Below are 19,271 nucleotides of genomic sequence, written 5' to 3' on the forward strand. Positions count from 1 at the left end.
TCCCAACAGATGTCACAGTGCTTAAACATCCAATCAGAACATGGTTTGAACAGCTGTTTGAAAAACTTCTCAAGCACTTTTTCCTCTTGGTTTGGTAGTCTACAGGAGAGGCACACCATGACATCTGCCTTATTGCTCCTCCCTTCTTCCCTTGACATAGTACTGTCTTGCCACTTGCCTGCATGGTGTGTTCTTGACCCCACTGTCCATCTTTGCTATGTTAACACCCATTGCATAGAAATGATACTTTAGCAAAGATGGGAAAGTTTTGAAGTAGTTCCCATAGTACAGGCAATATTATTATTATTTCGATTATAGATTTTTAGTGATAGTACCATACATACTGCAGTAACAGCATGTTTCCTTGTTCTGTGTCTGATGAAATAGAGAAATGTATTGCACATGCAGTTAAAGAACTCAGAAAATCTTATACTGTACATCTTGTACGTCTTATTCATGAATTACCTTGTCATCATCCTCACATGTCATGACATTGGAGAAAGGGATTTCTGCTTTGAACATTTTACGGCAATGCATGAGTTGTACAAGCAGGTAGCAGACTGTTTTGAACTTCATTCTTTTGGCTGGTTTTATGTCCGAGAGAATCAGCCCTGGAAATATCTGTCAGGCAAATAAAAAAATATATGGTTATACAAGATGCATGCACACGTTTCCATTTACATATAAGCATATGTATCTATGTAAATATGCATCATGCAGTGCCAACATGGAAACCTGATGAGATAATATTCTGATTGGTAAACAGTGCATTTATTATACATCTCATTGCCCTAAAGGACAGAATGCTTCTCTTTTTGTACTGAACATACAGAATATACTCAGTAACCTGTAGGTAAGCACATTGTAATTAACAATTTGAAGAAGTATTGATATATAAATTCATACTATACAAAATACCACATTCATGACCAATATCAAAGGGGCTTTATTTGTATTTTTTTTTAATTTTACAATTTTTTTTCCTGATAAATAAATTAAAAAGTAAATAGAAAATATAAATGCTTTTTAGGTTGTTTTATCTTTTATAGTATTTCTGTCTTGTTCTTACCATTATTAAATTGTTTTGGCCACAGGAGGCCATCATTTGTGAAAATGGATGAAAACAAATTCTGCTTTTAAATAAACGTGTACTTAAAAACGTGCTGAGGGGGGAAATTATAGACCACATTGATTGTACCTTACATCTTGCTCTCTCAAAACTGGGAACATAGAGCCATACAGAGGGATTTTGGGATAAGTGTGTCTTATCTGCTCTTTTCAGCAGAAAGTTCCCCATTCAGGAAACCACTTGCTTAGCTTTTTAGTCTATGTTTAATTCCCACTGACTTCACTGGAGCCAGATCTCCTGTACAAGTGCTTTTGCAGATCAGAATGAAAGCACCAGCACCTTGATGTATCCTCCTTGATGTCACTATTCAATCCCTTACTGTGTTGGATTCATGCTTTTGGTATTTTTGCACGGAGTAGAGTAGGCCCCAATGACTACTAGAATGGTAGGTATTTTATAAAAGTAGTTTGCACCTAGTTTGGGCACAAAAATTGAGAGACAGAATAGTGCACCTACATGTCACCTTACAGCGACACAGTGACACGCTTCATTACTGTACAGCGCGCTATAGCAATGAAGTAATCATGTGGGTCTACACCTAATTGGCAGCTATGTTACTGTAGTGGTGCGCTCACATGTTTTAGCATGCTGTTATGGCGACGTAATGGCAAAATATAACTGCACCATGAGCTCGGTGTAGTATGGGCAGTTAGTACGCTGTGCTTTAGTACTTGCAAAAGGAAGTACTAAAGCATGGTGCCGTAGCTATGTCACTGTACGGTAATGTGTAGATGCACCCAATATGCTCTGTCATGTTCATAAACCTAAAAGGACATGTTCATTCTAAATAAAGACCAGATTTTATCTTAGGACCTCATTACATGTTACACCTAGCATTAATATGCTTTTGAAAGGTTTCTTAGCAGTTGTGCATTAATGCTTATTATGGTCTTGAACCAGCTCTTTTAGGATCCCAAGGATGAGACCAAAAATCAGCTGATATTTGGTCTCAGTCCTAGCATCTCCGTAGGCTTGGAGCAGAACCAGCATGGCATGGGAGCAGGTCACAGTCCCAGTATCATACATGTTCAAGGCTCTGGAAGCAACATTTGGATAGCACAGGAGTGGCCTTTGGCCCTGCACAGCACTAGAGCCTTAAACCAGCTGCCATGTGGTACAGAGGCTGTGTGCCTACATTGTTCTCCCTCTGCACTGCACTGGAGCCTTGAACCAGCAGGGCTCTGGGGGGAGAGTGGGGAGCAGGGAGCCTCACAGGATCCCCCTCACCATCACAGTGGCTAGTTACCTCTACGGAGCAGTCTGACATTATCTCAACACATTAGGTAATACGATATGGAGATACTTTTTGCTAGAAAGGTCTAACTTCACTATACTGTCATGGCACTTACATGCTTCACTGCTTGAACAGTCAAAGACCAGTGTTAGAAGCGTAGTTAGCACACGTTAAGTAAATGTGTAACAAGGCCCTCAGTGAATCATCTTGAGCTAGTTAAGCATGCCACTGAAAAGGGCAGGAGGTTTGCAGACAGTTTTTGAGACGAGAGGAGTATAAGAGGCACTTTTGAGACAAGAGGAGGACAAGTGGCATTTTTGTGGCTCTATTGAATGCCCACAACTGGATGTCACTCAGGATTCTGGAGGAAACAATCCCTAGTTCGAAGTCATTTCTCCTATGGCATCTCTCTACCTACACCAGGCATGACAAATATTAACCTACATTAATCAAAGGAATTCAATAAAGTTATTCAGGGGAGTATGCTGCCAATATTCCAGTGTACTACAGACATGTGTTAGTTTAAGAAACAGTACTGAAATGCCACCTTTGTTGATAGAAGTTCAACTAAGAAGAGAAAGTTTGATTCAGATTTCCATTATTCTGGAATAATGACAGTCAACATTGAGGATCTGATATCCAATCTGCAGGACACAACAATGCCAACTACTTCATTTAATTAAAACTTAATGAGCATCATAGTAGGGAAGAAGTAAATCAGATTCATTTGCTTAAAAATTATTAAGCAATGGCAGCTGTGTTCATAACCACCTGAATGTGAAGAAACCAGGACAATTTTTTCTCAGTTATACTCAGAATGGGAAGTCAGTTAGGGCAGTATCTGGCTTGATTTTAAATTTAAAATACATATAGATTAGGGAAAGAAATGCAGTGTATTTTATGGAGCAATTCTTAGGTTTTCCTGATATGCTATATGTATTTTGTTCAGCTGATGGCATGTTTCAGTGTGGCTATCAAAAGACAGAACTCATTAAGTCAGGTCCTTATATATTTGCAGGCAGACAATTTTTATTAACATATTACAAGACCTGTTAAAGGGTGAAAAATCACAGTAGTTACACTTATTGTAATGCATACCTGAAGGCTGACTGTAGCTACTGATTCTATCTGCATTATACCGTACATTTTATGGCAGTGGGGCTAATTGATTATGCATCTGACTCTTTATATAATGATTTGGTTATGTGTAGAAACAGTGAGGAATAATCTCTGTTAAATGGGTTCCTACATAAATTCTCTCAGTGGAGGAACTTCTGGCAAGTGACTCACAGCTGGAAAGCAATACTCTACCTAGAGGACATTCTGTAACACTAAACAGTGACATTCTCTGCACTAAATATCTTTCACACATTCTTTAGTGGTTCAAACCAAATAAGACATTTTTTTCATATTTCAGAACAGCCCTGATGTCAGAATACAGCAAATGGGATCTACCTTCAGGCCAATACTCTTCAAGACCCATACCAAGAACATAGCCTTTTGGTATGTACTTGTAACGTTACTTAGGAATTTTCTAAGCACAGCCCTAACTCTTCTGGTGAAAAAAGCCAATGCATTTAACTGCCTGCTTCTCTTTCTGAACACAGTAAAAATGAACAGGCCTTCTTTATTTCCAGGTAATGAATTGCAAGATTCTTGCCCTCTTCTGCATTTTCTAAACACAAAAATAAAAATAGGACGCAAAGAAGGCACAAGGTGAAATGTCTCTATGTCTCTCTGTAGAGATTACATTGTATCTAAACTTCAAAACTATTAGCTCTCCCTTTTTTCCCCTCTGAAACATGAGTCAGGTGGCTCTTGCCTGGAAGTTAGATCCAGCACGTCCATAATGTTACACGTTTTCAGCTTTATAGCCATGTGATGGCTGGCTCAGATTTGGTGTTCCAAGTACAGTACAGGAAGCTCCTCAGACTATTCACAGACGGGATGCACTAATGCAGCTACAAAGTGCTGGAGTGTGTAAATACAACTTCCTGCCAGTTAAGCCAAGGGGATGTATCTGGAAGAGGCAAGAACAAGGCCATGCTCCCCTGCCCACTGAGAACTCCCTAGAGCAGGGGGCAGCAGCCTTTTGCCAGCCTAAACCATAGATTGAGATCCACCTATAGCTGTGGGTTGTAAGACCCTGCCATTCCAATCCTTGCAAGCAATCAGCTGCCTGAACCTAGTCTCCCTGCAGATACGTAATCTCTCTGCAGTAAGGATAAGCCCAAATGTGGTGCAGCAGCAGTCTCTCAGCTGCAAAGGGGACAGGAAGCACAGTACAGCTCTGTACCATTGATGCCTCATATTGAACATATCCTCCATGGGCCAGATCAGACCTCTTCATGGGCTGCATCCAGCTCACAGACCTTAGGTTGCCGACTCCTGCTCTACAGCAGCTGTTCTCATCTTTTTTATATTGAAGGTACTCATTGGAAGATGCCAGCTCTTAGCTTTCACTCCTTTTTTGACTAAGTAAACATTTTAGAGCAATCCTTTCGTTACAAAGAACTCAGAAAGATCACAGTAGGCCAGAATGTTTTGACATTGTGGATTCCTTTTTCAAATCTCTGAGTTTATCTGGCAAACCATGTGTAGGTATTTGTACACCTAACAGTGCTAATATTACGTGTCATCCTTAAATGATCTCATGGTACCCAGGGTGCCGTAACACCCTACTTCAGAATCACTGCCTTAGAGAGCAGCCTGAACTTCAGAGTAGCAAGTCTTGTGATCACCCAGCTGCTTGGATGCATTAAAAGTTAGGGAGGAATAAGATATTGCTCAGGTACCATCCCTCCTCCCTTTCACTAGCATTGCTCTTCCTCAAGAAAGCCCTTCTCCATGAAGATATTATATATAACGTCCTGACTACATCTTCAAAGGAGCAGATAGAGCAGATTGTGCTTATTTAATAGGCAATGTGAAATTTTTGGTTCTGACCGTTACTGAGCAGAGTATGAAAATGCCTTGGTACTTAAGGGCTGAACCTGCAAAGGGTACACTTGCATTCAGAGCAGATTCCTATTTGCTCAGCACATTCAGAGCAGAGATTTGGACTCCAAATTAAAGACTTGAACCTGGTCTCCTACATCCTGTACTAGTACCATTGCTCTGCATACAGACATATGTAACAAGCGTATCAGTATCAAAGCATACTAATATAAGCAGCTACAGTAACTGCTGCCTCTGCAGGATTCTGTATCAGTACAAGGGTAGGAAAGCTTTGACCCTGCCTTCTTCTGGGTCAAAGATGGGCAATTTAGCTCACCCATATTGCCACAGGATGATGCAGATGTAACATTTGAAGCATAACAGCTGATGCACATTTCTAAGCAGGAGCTCCCCCTCCCCTTCTAAAGTTGTTTAAATGTACATTTGTCCACACCCTGTCTCTCTTTGGCATCATCACCCTGGAAAGCCTCTTCACAAAACATTGAGGCATCAACAAAATATCATTCCCCCCCCCCCCCCCAAAGAGAAGAAATTCTGATAAAAATATTCCTAAACCGACTCCTGCTACAGCATAGAACACACAGTATTTTTAGGAGGGTAGTATTATGTGCTTATAATACACTTAAGAAAAATTAGGTCATCCCTGACTGCTTTTCATTTGAACTGCTTATGGCCAGTATTAGAAGATGGCTAGACTGCAGCATTCTCATTACAGCTCTTTCTGTCCATGCATTTTATTTTCGCACTTCCCTTTTGACCCTGGGGATTATCCTTTATTTTGATCACTGTTCATTTGCTTCGTCATTTTAGGAAGGGTTGTGTGTTTGTTGTAACATAGCCAGCAAATCAGGATAAGAACAGGGATTTTCTATCAGACCTCTCTGAAAGCAGCCAGCCTGTCTACAGCTTTGCAAGTGCCTTGAAGCATGTAGAAAAAAACAAACAAGTAATCAGTGATTAAAATTCTAGGAAAACACCCCATTGTTTGCATCTCTTGTAATACTCTGGTAAAGGATTCACTGGTGCTTATCTGAGCTTCTCAGAAACAGCATCAAACTGTGGCTGACTGTGGTTACTTTGCAATAGTAGGCTATGGTGCTGAAATAAAATCACAAAAAAGGAGATGCTGTTGATATTTAGAGTACATTCCCAGAGCCACTGAAATCTATACTCTCTGTCTATCTGAGGTTTGCCTTCAGTTACCAAGGGCTGTGTCTCTTGATATTAGTGTCTCTTTTGTTATTACTTGCAAGGTATTGAGTTTTCCCAAGTACTTTTTGCATCTGATGGGTGAGCAAATTTTATTGAAGTTTTTCTTTTCATGGCTACATTAACCAGGTGTTTCCCACTCCACCTCTCTGGAATGCCATAGTATATATCCTTGCTTTTCATTCTTTCGCTGGCATACTGAAGTCCATTTAAAATAGGTACCATAAAAGAATACAACAGTCATAACAAAGAATTCTCTATGTCTAAACCAGAAGGATGAAACTCATCCAGACCTGTGGGGGCAGATGAGGATCACTGAGCTGGCTGGTGGGCTGGGCTGGGTTTGTAGACCAGCCTTGCATGTTGCACCTGGGCTGCACTGCATGTGGTGTGCAGGGCTGGTCTGCAGTCCAGATCTGGCCTGGCCTGTAGACCAGATGCAGTTTGGCTTTACATGTGGCACTCAGGCATGGTCCAGAATGGGCACCACTTGTAGTGTGCGACCCAGACCAGACTCATGTGCCACATACACCAGACCAACTTGCAGCATCACATGCAGCGGTGTGAGGCTGGGACTAGTCTCGGACACACAGGCAGCACCGTGAGCAGGATAATAGGGCTCCATGGGCCATATTTTTGACACCCTGGCCATGTCCAAATGAGCGTGGACATTTGTTTCACTGGGGACAAGAAGCAGCGGCACACCTTGTGCTGTTACTATTTGGTCCCGGGGAACTCCTGTGCCATGTGCCCTCTGGCGCGTGGCAGGTTAAAAAAAAAATATATATACCAAAGTATGGATTTAAATGCCTAGTTTTAGCATTTGAGTTCTAACATTTGAGATCAATGTGTGTGGGGGGTTTTCTTACAGAGAAAAGGAGCTAAAAAATTCTGAACAGCAGGAGAAGTGCTGGAGGGAAGAGGGGCAAAATAAATAAATAAATAAAAGCAAACAAACAATCATACACTGTCATTCAATGGAAGAAAATTTTCTACAAATAAAGATGCTGATCTTTAAATATATGGATAGAAATTATAATAATAAAATAAAATAAAATCAATGTAGTGCTAAGCTGAGCCTTTTTTTTTTCTTTTTCTGAGTTTAACCCCCTTTTCTTCTCAGTACTCTTCCCTTTCCTTTCTCATTTATTTCTATGTTGATGACAAGGAGTTTTTCAGTTCATGAAGCTTATATTTTCTATCTAGTTGGGAGGGAATAAAGATCTATTTCCTCACCATGGTAAAGTCTCTTTGATCACCCTGATAAAAACAAAAACCTGTTGCCAAAATTCCTATTCATATAAAAACATATAGAGCAGACATCCTGCGTTTGATTAATAGACATCTTTTGAAAGCCTTGGCAGTACATGATGAAAAACATCTGGGGACTGTATGCTACTGACAACCAGATATACTTGATAAGTCTGCAAACAGCTGACAAAGATTCACTGATAAAAGCTGCATTTTAAAAACATGCAGCAGTTGTATATGCCACTTATTCTATGACAATCACTCTTCGATATTCAATGGTTGCATTCCATCTCTAGGGGCCCGTTTACAAGGATATGGATATGGTTCACTGACTGAAGAGATAAGGCATAGGAAGTAGGGTTACGGAACCACAGGTATGCTCTATAAATGGTTTGGAATGAGCATGGGAGATAAGAACAGAAGTGCGGAGATGTGAGAGGCAAAAAGATCCTATTTTAAGGAGAGAAAACATGAGTTCTCAGAATTTTTTCCACTCTACACACTTGTTCTCTTGCAATTCAGCCTTCTCAAATGACTTCCAGTATCTTTTGTAGCGGTTTCCACATTGTAATGAGGATCAGCAGACTGCTTGAAGGCAGGGGTGTCAAACTCATTTGGTTCCACAAGCTGGATGAATGGCACAGGGCTGGTCCCTAATTCCCATCCCCCCTGCGTGCTCAAACCAGCATCCACTCTGGCCAGTCTGGGATTGTGCTATATGTGGCACCTGTTCAGGGCCAGTCCAGGAGGCATACTGCACATGGCACCCACCTCAGTTGGTCTGGGAACCATGCTGCACACAGTGCCTGGTCCAGACTAACCAGGGTAGGCACTGTGTGCAGTGTGAGTCCTAGAGTGGGCACCACATGCAGCATAATGCTAGACTGGCTCAGGCAGGCACCTCATGCAGTGTATTCCCAGAAAGGTTGGGATGGGTGCTGCGTGTGAAGTGTCATGGGCCTTGCATGTACTGTGCTGTGAAAATCAACTCTGAGACCCAGGGGCAGCAATAGTGGCCATATTTTTTACATCCCTGCTTTAAGGGGATATATCTGGCATATCTGTGCACAAGTGACTAAGGAACATGATTTCAGAAGACCACTGCAGACAGAGAATGGAAGAAGTTTTGTATTCATCAGACAATCACTGCCTGTCCCCATGAGGACATTACATATGATGGTCAACTTTGCTTGTCTAATTTTACCTTCTGTACTCAATTTCAAGATGAGGTTTTATCCCCATTCAACATTGGGGGGAGGGAGGGGAGCCTCATCTTAGAATCAAGTATCAGATAGACTAGAACAGAACCACCTTGTATCAGAATGTGAGTACAGCTCATCTTCCTGCAGGGACCTCTGCGTCATGGCTTTATGGCTCACAGGAGCCTCCATAACTCCTTTCTTCCCCTCTCTAGCCAGCCACATGCTGCTGCTGTGTGTCCTGACCCTCACTTGCATAACAGCTGCTAAGCTTGCAGGTAGGCAGGGCCGTGTGGCCCCAAGCAAGGAAGTGAGGGGGTGGTGCAGCCGGGACATAGCTGCAGGCCTGGAAGGAAGAGAAGAGATGATGGGTGGGGGTACGTGCTATGATGAGGGGAGTGGGGCTGGCTGGGGTAAGTTTGGGGGTAGGCTGGGGCAAAGGCATCATGGTATGGGGTGCAGTCAGGGGTGGTCATTCTTTCAGACTCTCCTGTGCTGCCAGGGAATGCCTCAGCCTTTATTACTATTAGCAGCAGGAATAGGAATGGCTAGGAATACTTCCTTAGGCACTGGGCACCACTGCCCTTTTGCACAGAACTGAGTCATGCCTCACTGCCTTCTAAGGAGTTTTTCCCTTGCATGTAGGTAGGCCTTCTTCTTTGCAAACCCTCCTGCTCATGTTTAATGAGCCAAAGTGCGTATTAATTTATTTGGAAGATCTGGTTAAAAAACACTGAACTTTCTTTTCCCTCTGTCCTGCATGCTTCTGCAAAGCTTATCAAAACAGGGCCTTTGTTCTGATGGGGTTTACTATAATATCTAATATAGATTAGTTTTCCATGTATGGGATTTAATCATTAGGGGCAGTCTTAAAATCAATGTCACCTTGGATTTGGGAAAATATGGCATATAGCTTTGCATATCAAGCTTACTCTGACATTTTCCATTCAAAATTAGATAAAGGATGCATATTTTATAATTCATAATGATAAATAGGCAAAAGATACATAATCATAAATATGTAACGGAATAATCACTGATTATTCACAAATGCAAAATAAATTAGAACCTTCATGGAGTTCAAGTACTCTGTGCTTGCACCCAAATCTCAAGTTTCATAACTCCTTCCATACATGGAAAAGAAAATCTGACAGCCAGCATACAAAATTATATATTAAATATTTTGAGTGCATGAGAAATTCTGCAATGTATAATGTGAACTTCATTATGCACAAAGAGCTAGAACTTGATCCTACAAATGCTATCTGCAAAAGAACTCCAGTAATTCTAAGTTCCACCAAGCATGCAGGTCACAAAGTGTCCCCTCACTGCTCCCCCCCGCTCCCAAAGTAGAATAACAATTTCCTAAAAAAGCATGATAAGTTGTATAAAATTAGAAATACCAAATTTGCATATGCCATCCAAAATGATTAACCTCATTCAGGCATTAGCATTGTGACATGCACAATTAAGGGATTTTTCTATCTTTTTTTAGAATTTTATCCACATCTAATTCACACTGTGTACGCCTTGCAGTGCACACATATGGCATAACATGTTTGAATTTTACATTTGTTCAATTGTACTAAAATCAAGACTTGATCAAGTCACAACATCTTAAAGTACAGTACTGCTGTGATGAAACAGAGTCCCCTAATGTGGACTTAGTTGACCTGATTCTAGTTTTACTTTTTAAAGCCTGAACAGAACTTTCCTTGTAATTTGTCCTGCTAGAAACTGGGAGTTATTGTCGGCCTGTAGACAAGAACCAAGAGCAGGGAGATTGTTTCTACTATATTCTAAAAGCTTTCCTCCACTGATGGTGCCCTGGAAGCTCAGAGAAGAAGGAGACAACTTGTCAAAGGAGGGGAGAATGGGGTAGGCTGAAGTCAATGGGAACTTTAGGCAAAGATGTCCCTCCCTCTGCCCTAGTAGAATATTTAAATATCAAGACAATCTCTGCATGCTAAAGAAGAATAAAAAGAATACCAAATACCGATAGACATCATTTTACTCTTTGTTATTTGATCTATGTTATAATACATGAGGTTTACTCTATGTTTCTTCTGTGCTACACAAAGGGCACCATTACACGTGCACTTAAGCATGACTAAACGTAATGCACATTAAGCTAATGCACATTAAGCAATTTTTGGCAGGTGTCTACATGGGCAGGGACTTGGGACTAATATCAGTTCCAAGTCCCTGGACTTGGCACTAAAGTTAGGACTAAGTCCCTGCAGCCCTGCCATGTGCCCCTGTGACCACAGGGGGGAGCTCCAGCCTCCGGCCACATGGCTACCAGCACTTGGCACCCATGTTGAAGCCAGAGCCAGCTGCCATTCCTGGCAGCCACCTGGGAAACTGGCAGCCACCTGTTTTAAACAGGGAAGTCTAAAACAGCCCCTTTCCTGCCCAGGAGCCATGTGCCCAGTGCAGGGGTAGCACAAGGCAGCTCCCTCGTTGTCTACCCTGCCTTCCTGTGCCAGGGCTGCTCCAGCCCCTGGCCCCTGCCAGCTATGCCCAGCACCCTGCTGCTCCAGCCCAGTCCCTGCCCATAATGACCAGTGCCCTGCGCTCCTGCTGGCCATGGTGCTAGGCCTGCTGGCCCCAGCAGCCCCTTCACCCACCCCCCCCAGGCCCCAGGACAGTTGCACAGCCGCCAGTGAGGGCCAAGGCACTGGCTGTAGGGGGCCCTGCCTGACCCCCTCCTCCAACACTCTCCACTCCAGCTCACCTGAAACTATTGCCCACACCCCCCCCTACTCCCTTCCCACTCCCAGCACCACCCTTAGGACACACACATAGGTGACACAAAAAAACGTTATTACCCACACAACACCCACCCTATCCCTCCCCCCCCCAAAAAAAAACAGAACCCCCTCAACCAACCTCCTCACCCATGAACAATAAAAAACCCACTTACAAGTGAGAAACTATGTACAAGAAGAAAACTATTTACAACATTTTGGGTCTTCAAGCCCACAGTGAGAGGCTGTGGGCGGAGGAGGGGGCAGCTAAAGGGCAGGGTGTTCCCTGGGGCTGGGCTCAGGCCAGCCCCCTAGCGGCAGGGCAGACCTGGCACTAAAGTTAGTGTTAGGTCACCTCTATATGTGTGTTAATGCGCATTGATTAATTGCACCCAAATTTGATACCTGCATTCACAGGTATCAAATTTAGACATGATTAGCCTAGGTTAATATGCATTAAGGGCATGCACATGTAAATGCATGCCCATAATGTTTATTAACTTAGGCTAACGGGCATTAATGCATCTCACGTAGATGCACCCAAAGCTGCAGAATAAATACACAAAGAGAAAAATTATTATTCAGTTGCTGGAGAATCTGGGGCTCAGTAATCCATCCCAACACATGGAGTCCTTATTTGTTGTAAACCAGCCTAGCTCCTGTGAAGTCATTGAAGCTACACTGGTTTATGAAAACTGATAATCTCACACTCTGCATCAAAAACGCTGGTCTAATGTTGTTTTGAAGAATCAGAATTGCATAAAATGTGTTTACTTTCCAGCCACACACACAGTGACAGTTCTGCAACTGCAGGAAGTTTAAAAATCACATTTGCTTATGCAAGATGAAACAACAACCTGTGACAGTGATGTGATAGCTGTCATGACTACTCCTGCAGCTGCTGGCATGTAATTTAGAATGAATCCCAGTTTACCAAATTTCTACCTATTAGATTGCAAGTCAAAAAAATTAACAGATCACCCTTTAAACTCTCAAATACAACTGTAGTGTAGAGTAACTATGCTACATGTGTGCCATGTAGATAATTGCTTTGGTTATCTTTGACATCTAAGGCAGTTTTTACATTTCAACCTTGTAATGCTTCACCTTCTAAAAGATGATCCTGGTTTTTGCTCTGATAGGGAAATAAATTCTACATGTGCATATTTTCAATGAATCCCTCCTCAAAAACAAGCAGCTGAAAGTATGGTTTGATTGGATTACCTTCCTAGATTAGAGTAAATGGAATTTATTTCTCTTTAAAGAAAACAAATAAAAAGACAGCTTTATAAATGATCTCCTTCATTAGAGTTAAGTTGATAGCAGAGGGCCAGAAGTCCAACTAGGATTCATCTTCTCCTGTCAGTTATCTTTCCTGCTGAATGAGAGAGATAAGGAACTACGATAGATTCCAAGCCCTTTCACCTGGGACTTCCTGATTAGCTGTAGTCCTACTGAGCAACCTCAGCAAACCAGCTATTATGAGTAGGCTTTTAGGGGCAGTTTTAAGGAGGATTTGCTGAGACTTCCTGGCATAACTCCACATGCACATGGCAAGACAGGCAGGAGACGCATTGTATTTTTCACAAAAAAGAGGAAGACTCTCTCATACACACAGTCTTCTCCTACTATGAGTAACATCAGTCACACTTTATATTATGTATTTTACAGTTTCTAAAGCAGGGGTCAGCAACTTTTTGCTACCAAGGGCCAGAGCTTGCAACCCAGCCACTGCTGTGTGCCACAAGTCTCCTCCTACTCTAAGCAGCCAGCTGCCTGCCTCACTACAGATTCCTGGCCCCTCTGCAGTTCCAATAAGCTCAGATGTGGAGGTAGCAGCACAATGCAGTGGAAGCGGGTGCTAACGAGGGGAGAGGCAGCGTGTTACAGCTCTGTGCCACTCTGATCCAGTGGACCAGATTGGATTTGTGTGGGCTGGATTAGATCTCGTTGCAAGCCAGATGCAGCCTGCAGGCTGTAGGTTGGCATCTCCTACTATAAATAGTTAGTAGTAGCTGATTCATATTACAAAAAATAATTTCATCATCAGAGAGAAGCCATGCATACTATAGGACTTTGGTGACCAGCCACATACCACGGACAAAACTAGCAGACATCCCAAAGAATTTGTAAAAAACCCATAGTATATAGATATTATAGGTGGCATGAAGAAACCTACTGTCCTGGTAGATACACTACAGTTGAGTAACCAAGTATTTAAATATCCATGAGGAATTTATTAATCCTTTATAACTGTTTATAAATATACCATTACTATTTTAAAATTATAAGTTTTGTAATCTAGTTTCATAGATTTCATTTTTTTTCCACTAGCATTCATCATCTTCTCATACTCCCCTTAATTATTTCTCATTCTCAGAATGTATTGACTGAAATAGGATATGTTAACTAAGTGAAAAACAATGGCATAACCATTAAATGCATAATGTTGAGACTTTCTGAGATAAATTTTTCTATCTGCCCTGAAAAGCCATGTACTACTGACCACTGTTTGGCCACCTGGTAAAGCATCTGGAACTGCAAAAACAGCTTGTTAGATTGTTTTCTTAATTAAGTAGGCTTCTCAAAGCTAAATATTTAGAGGCATAAAGATAGCTTATATAATGCATAGATAGGAAATGAGCCTAGAACTACAATTATTTAGTTATCATTAAAGTAAAAACCAGACTTTGCAGGTGTTATACTTTGAAGGAGCAAGTCTTCTGGAAGCAAATCTATGAGGCCTGTGGCATAACACAACACACATTTGCTCTTCCATGGGGGGTGCAAATTTTATACTGCGTTTTGCCATTTTAAAACCATTCTGTGTGCGCCAAACTTCTGTTCTGTTATGGGTATAGACTGGTTTTGTGTGCTAAGCATCTGTTCTGTTACAGGTATAGACCAGTTTCCGATGACTTATACCAGTAAAAATGTAATGTCTGTACCTGACCTAGAGGGTCAGGTTGGGTCTAGTACCTCAACTATGCATTTGGGCAAGGGACAGAAGTTACAAATTAATCAATATAAGTGATCAGAAACTGGTGTAAATGTGTAACACAACAGAAGTTCTGTCCCACTCCAGCTGGCATGAGGAGTTTTAGCCTGGTGGCTTGTGCCTAGTGAATGGAGCTCCAGCTCCAGCTCTTGGCCACCTTCCATTTGCTCTGCCTGCCCCCAGGGCTGCTCATTGCACTGGGCAGGTGGAGCAGGTGGAAGGCAGCCAGAGAAGGAGCTCCATGTGCTGGACAGAAGTCACCAGGCTGAAGCTCCTCCTCTGCCCCCCTCCCTCCCACTGGTGCAACAGGGGCGGGAGTGGGAGTGTCTTCTGGAGGCAAGGGGAAGCTAGCTTGGCCCAGCAGGGCTGTTTTGGTTCCTTCACTGCCAGCTGCAGCTCCTGCTGCACTGCACAGTGCCGCTCTGGGCAGATGGAAGCTTCAGCCCGGTGGCTTCAGCCTAGCGAATGGAGCTCTGGTTCCAGCCCTGGTTCCCTTCCATCTACTCTGCTTACCTGGAGTGATGAGCAGCCCCTGTGGGCAGAGCGGATGGAAGGCATCTAGGAGCTGTAGCCAGAGGATCATATGCTGGGCAGAAGCCACAGGGAGGAAGCTTCCTGACCACCCACCCAGGATGGCATGGCAGGGATGACAGCAGCATTGGCCAGAGCAGCAGCAGCTAGAGGTGTTGGGGGCAGAACAGCCGCCACAGCTGCAGCCTCTGCATGCTGCACAGGACAGGGGGTGTGGTGGCAGCTGTGGTGGCTGGCTACCAGGCTCGGGGCCTGTTGGTGCTTCTGAGACAGCCTGCTGCCTGGCCAGACCATGCCCATGCTGCCGGGCCAGGCTGTAACAGAGCCTCAGCCAACTGGGAAGGGCCCTGCCCCCATGGCCCAGCCTAGGCTGACCCTGCCAGGCTCTTCCCAGCTCGCTGTGGTTGCATGGCAGCCCCATGTAGCCTGGGCATGAGAAGTGGGGCGCAATCTGGCTGTGCAGCCCCCATGGCCCTAGCCCACTGGGAAGGGCCCAGCCCTCCCTGGGCCGGCCCCTTTATATTCGCCTTCAGCAGCACCCACAGACTGGCTCAGCACAGCCCCACAGCCCCAGTCCCAGTGTCACAGCCCAAGCCCAAGGGCCATGATGGCTGGCACTGGCCAGGTCTCCTGCTAACTGAGCAGGAGCAGGGACAAAACCTGGGCAAACTGCAGCTGCGGTCCTGTGCCCACCAGAGTCAGAGGAGTTTAATCCCCTCCTTTCCCTCTTCATTTTAGGTACTGCCCCAGCTGGTGTCTGGCCTCAGGGACAAGCCTGGCAAGGCCCTTTCACCCCTCACCCTCCAGGCACACTCCAGCTGGGGACCTTACAGGCCAGGGTGGGGGTTTAAACTCCTCTCCAATCATACTTAGCAGCCTGCTGGGGCCTGGCCATGCCCCCAGGTCAGCTTTCCTCCAGCCTTGAGGCTGCTGAGGAAAGGAATGGAGGGCTGTTCTAATGCTCCCTGACTTCTAGCCTGAGCCACTGGAGTCATGTGCCTGCATTTCTGGAATCAAAAGTGAATGTTTTTTCACTTGCAAATTTGTTCACTCTTTGCAGGTTAGATTAACCTGCAAAGGTTGAATCAATTTAGGCTCTGGCTTTTTGAAAGTCTGTCCCTAGCCCTGGAAGTCAGTGGAATACACAAGTCAGCTGTACAAATGAAGCAATTAGACACTGCCTAACTCTGGTGATGGAGACCAGTGAAACAGAGGATGTACTATGGTGTAATAGTGGAAGTTAGTCTCACAATAACATTTATTTTAAAAACAACATAAACACTTCAAGAGTAACAGTAAGACAGAAAGATTATTGAATGTAATTGGAGGCTGTGATCTAACTGGGGAACAGACCTTTTCAGGGAGCTCCACTGTTATTAGTCTCCACTTTGGCTAACAAGATCCCTTTGACTCTAGTGACTTTCTACTAGACTAGGTTTTGAAGGAAGTGGGGGAGTATCTCTACCTCCAAAGAAACAAATAAATTTTAAAACATCCAACATCTGTGCTTATATCCTTTGCAAATTGATCAGATACTTGGTTATTGCCCAGTACCTCTCAAATACCTCAAAAAGTATCCAGTATTTTTAGAAGAAGAGCTGAAATCCTGTCTCCTGCTGAAATCCTATGAAGTTTTTTTTAATGGCAGCAAAGCTTTTCTCATGACATGTGTAGGCCTATTTTAAAGGCACAAGGGATTTGGTTATTTGACATGAGCACTGAGATTTCTAGATATCTATTCAAAGCAAACCTGATTCCATCTTATTTTCCATTGCCAACAGTTTTGTCATGGCAGATCCCAGTTCTGTATCAATGTATAATATCACTAAATTAATGTAATTCCGAGTTGGGATTTTGGTTGGGGATTATATTTAATTTGCACTGTTTTAAAAAGGAATCCATCTGCTTTAGCTTGAAAATTCTGGCTGTCTTTCATAATTCACATTTGACTTAAATGGGAACTGTCAGTGTTCAGTGTCTTTGAAAATCAGATGAATTATTTAGGTGGGTTTCTTAATTTAATGTTAGGCAGTCAAATGTAAGAGTTCTGGCTGTAATGCTTGTTGATTACAAATAAACAAAACCATATAGCGTAAATCTCATCTTTCACTGTAAGAAATCAAAAAAGGAAAATGAAAATTGACTCACTGGCCACAAATAAGCTCCTCTCTACTTCCTATCATCCATAAGTTAATAATCACAGCAGACCTCTAGAGTTTGCTGTTAATGGGCTTCAAATGAAAGATTAAAACGTTGTGAATATTTTATAATCTGTTTTCATTTAAAGTGTAACTGGTGCATGAATGAGCTTTCGCATGTTGTTATTCTCATTCCTGGTTAACAAGATCATTGTGACAACAGATCATTCCATCAGACCAGATTTTGAAGAAAGTAGGGTATATATCTTCTTCTAAATAAATAATAATTAATAAAAATGAAAAAAAAATCAAAACTGTGCCCATTTACCTTTCAAATTGAACAAATTCTCAGCCATCTGTTGCTGATAACATTGATTTTCATTCCTCTTGGCATCATACCTGCTAAAGTCAGTTCATATTAATATCAGAGATGATGTATAAAGAATAAAAATGTGGCCACGTTTCAGTTAGTGAGGCTCAGGAGGAAAGAATACAATATTAAGCAAGTGGACATATGAAATTAATTAAAGGTATCAATTTTTTCCAAGCGGTGACAAAGTGTTTTGTGTTCTTGTTTTTGGAGATTTACCAGTTGATTCAAGGGGTAAGGCACACACTGTATGTGTTTGTTGAATGTAAGGATAAAATCATGAACACTTTTGTTAATGTTTTGGTCCACTGATCAGTATGCAAGCGTACAATGAACATGGAAAGGTCTGATATGCTGTGATGAATTGCAAAGTGACATGTTGATTGATCTGCAAGCCCAGTGGAGAAGTGAGTCGATACCAGTAAAATTCATGAAGTGTTTTCCTGCCAGTTTCCTAGACACTCCATTGATGCATACCAGAGAGCTGTTGTTGTTAGTCAAGTAGCACAGAAACATCTGCCACTTCCATAAATCAATCAGTGACACAATAATGGGGAAGCTGCCATTTGCTTTTTGCAGCTGGTGACAAACTAATCAGTACATTCTCACTATTCAGTATGCTCCTTTCAAATATAAAGAAATATGCACTCACTTATTATTAGCTATTCATCCTTGCAAATAAAATGCACATTGGTCTTGCTTAGATTAATAGGTGAATTTATTTAAAAGGCTTTGCTGCTTTTTCACACTTTTTTTTTTGGTAGTGAATCTGGAACTTGTTCTTCCATTTTCATTCTTTCCTAAAAACTTAGGGTCATATCTGTTCAGTTCTTGGATGACTAAGTGTGATCCCATTCCATCCTGTTCACATACCTGGAAAATCATTAACACAAAAAGTAGGTGGGTCTCCTCCTCCTCACTGCCTCTTGAAATTTAGTCTTAGGGTCAAAATAAAGCCTGTTCTTGAGCATATCCAAGTTACCTGTACCCAAAGGCATTCATTAAACCCAGAAAAACACCAGAGAAGATATTTTGAGGCATCCCCCAGGGCTACTCTCAAGACATTTATTTCTGGAATATTTGAGACTGGCCCTTGGGAATGACCCTGGAAAGGCCCCAACAGTGGACTTCTTGGTTTGAAGCATGTGCACAATGATAGGTCAGAGATGGAGATTAGGAACAATCTGGCTAGGAATTGCTGCTGTGTTATAAACATGTCCTTAAAGACTTAGGGCTGCCTGTAGGGACTTAGACACCTAAGTGATACTTAGTAAGGGTGTGTGAAGTGAGCCCTATTCAATTCCGATTCGGATTTGGCCCAAATCAGGGACAGTGATTCAATTAGTTGATTCAGATCACTGTCCCTGATTTGATTCAGCTGAATCTGAAGATTCGATGCTGATTCAGAGAATCAGTGATTCAGGTATAGACGCAGCTTTAAATGTTTTTTCTACATACCTAGAGGTACCAGCAGAGCTTGTCAATACTGCAGTGTTGGGGCGGA

General features: G+C 42.6%; 1 protein-coding gene across 1 annotated transcript in view; it reads right to left on the reverse strand.

The window, feature by feature from the left end:
* ADCY1 (adenylate cyclase 1) overlaps window positions 1-19,271 on the reverse strand; it is a 278,084-nt gene that overhangs the window by 72,354 nt on the left and 186,459 nt on the right. The window contains exon 8 of the mRNA XM_059728633.1: window positions 466-621. Within this exon, the coding sequence (XP_059584616.1) occupies window positions 466-621 (156 nt within the window). The remainder of the gene's footprint in view (window positions 1-465; window positions 622-19,271) is intronic.

The sequence above is a fragment of the Alligator mississippiensis genome, chromosome 5 (genome assembly GCF_030867095.1).
Source record: "Alligator mississippiensis isolate rAllMis1 chromosome 5, rAllMis1, whole genome shotgun sequence".
NCBI lineage: Eukaryota > Metazoa > Chordata > Crocodylia > Alligatoridae > Alligator > Alligator mississippiensis.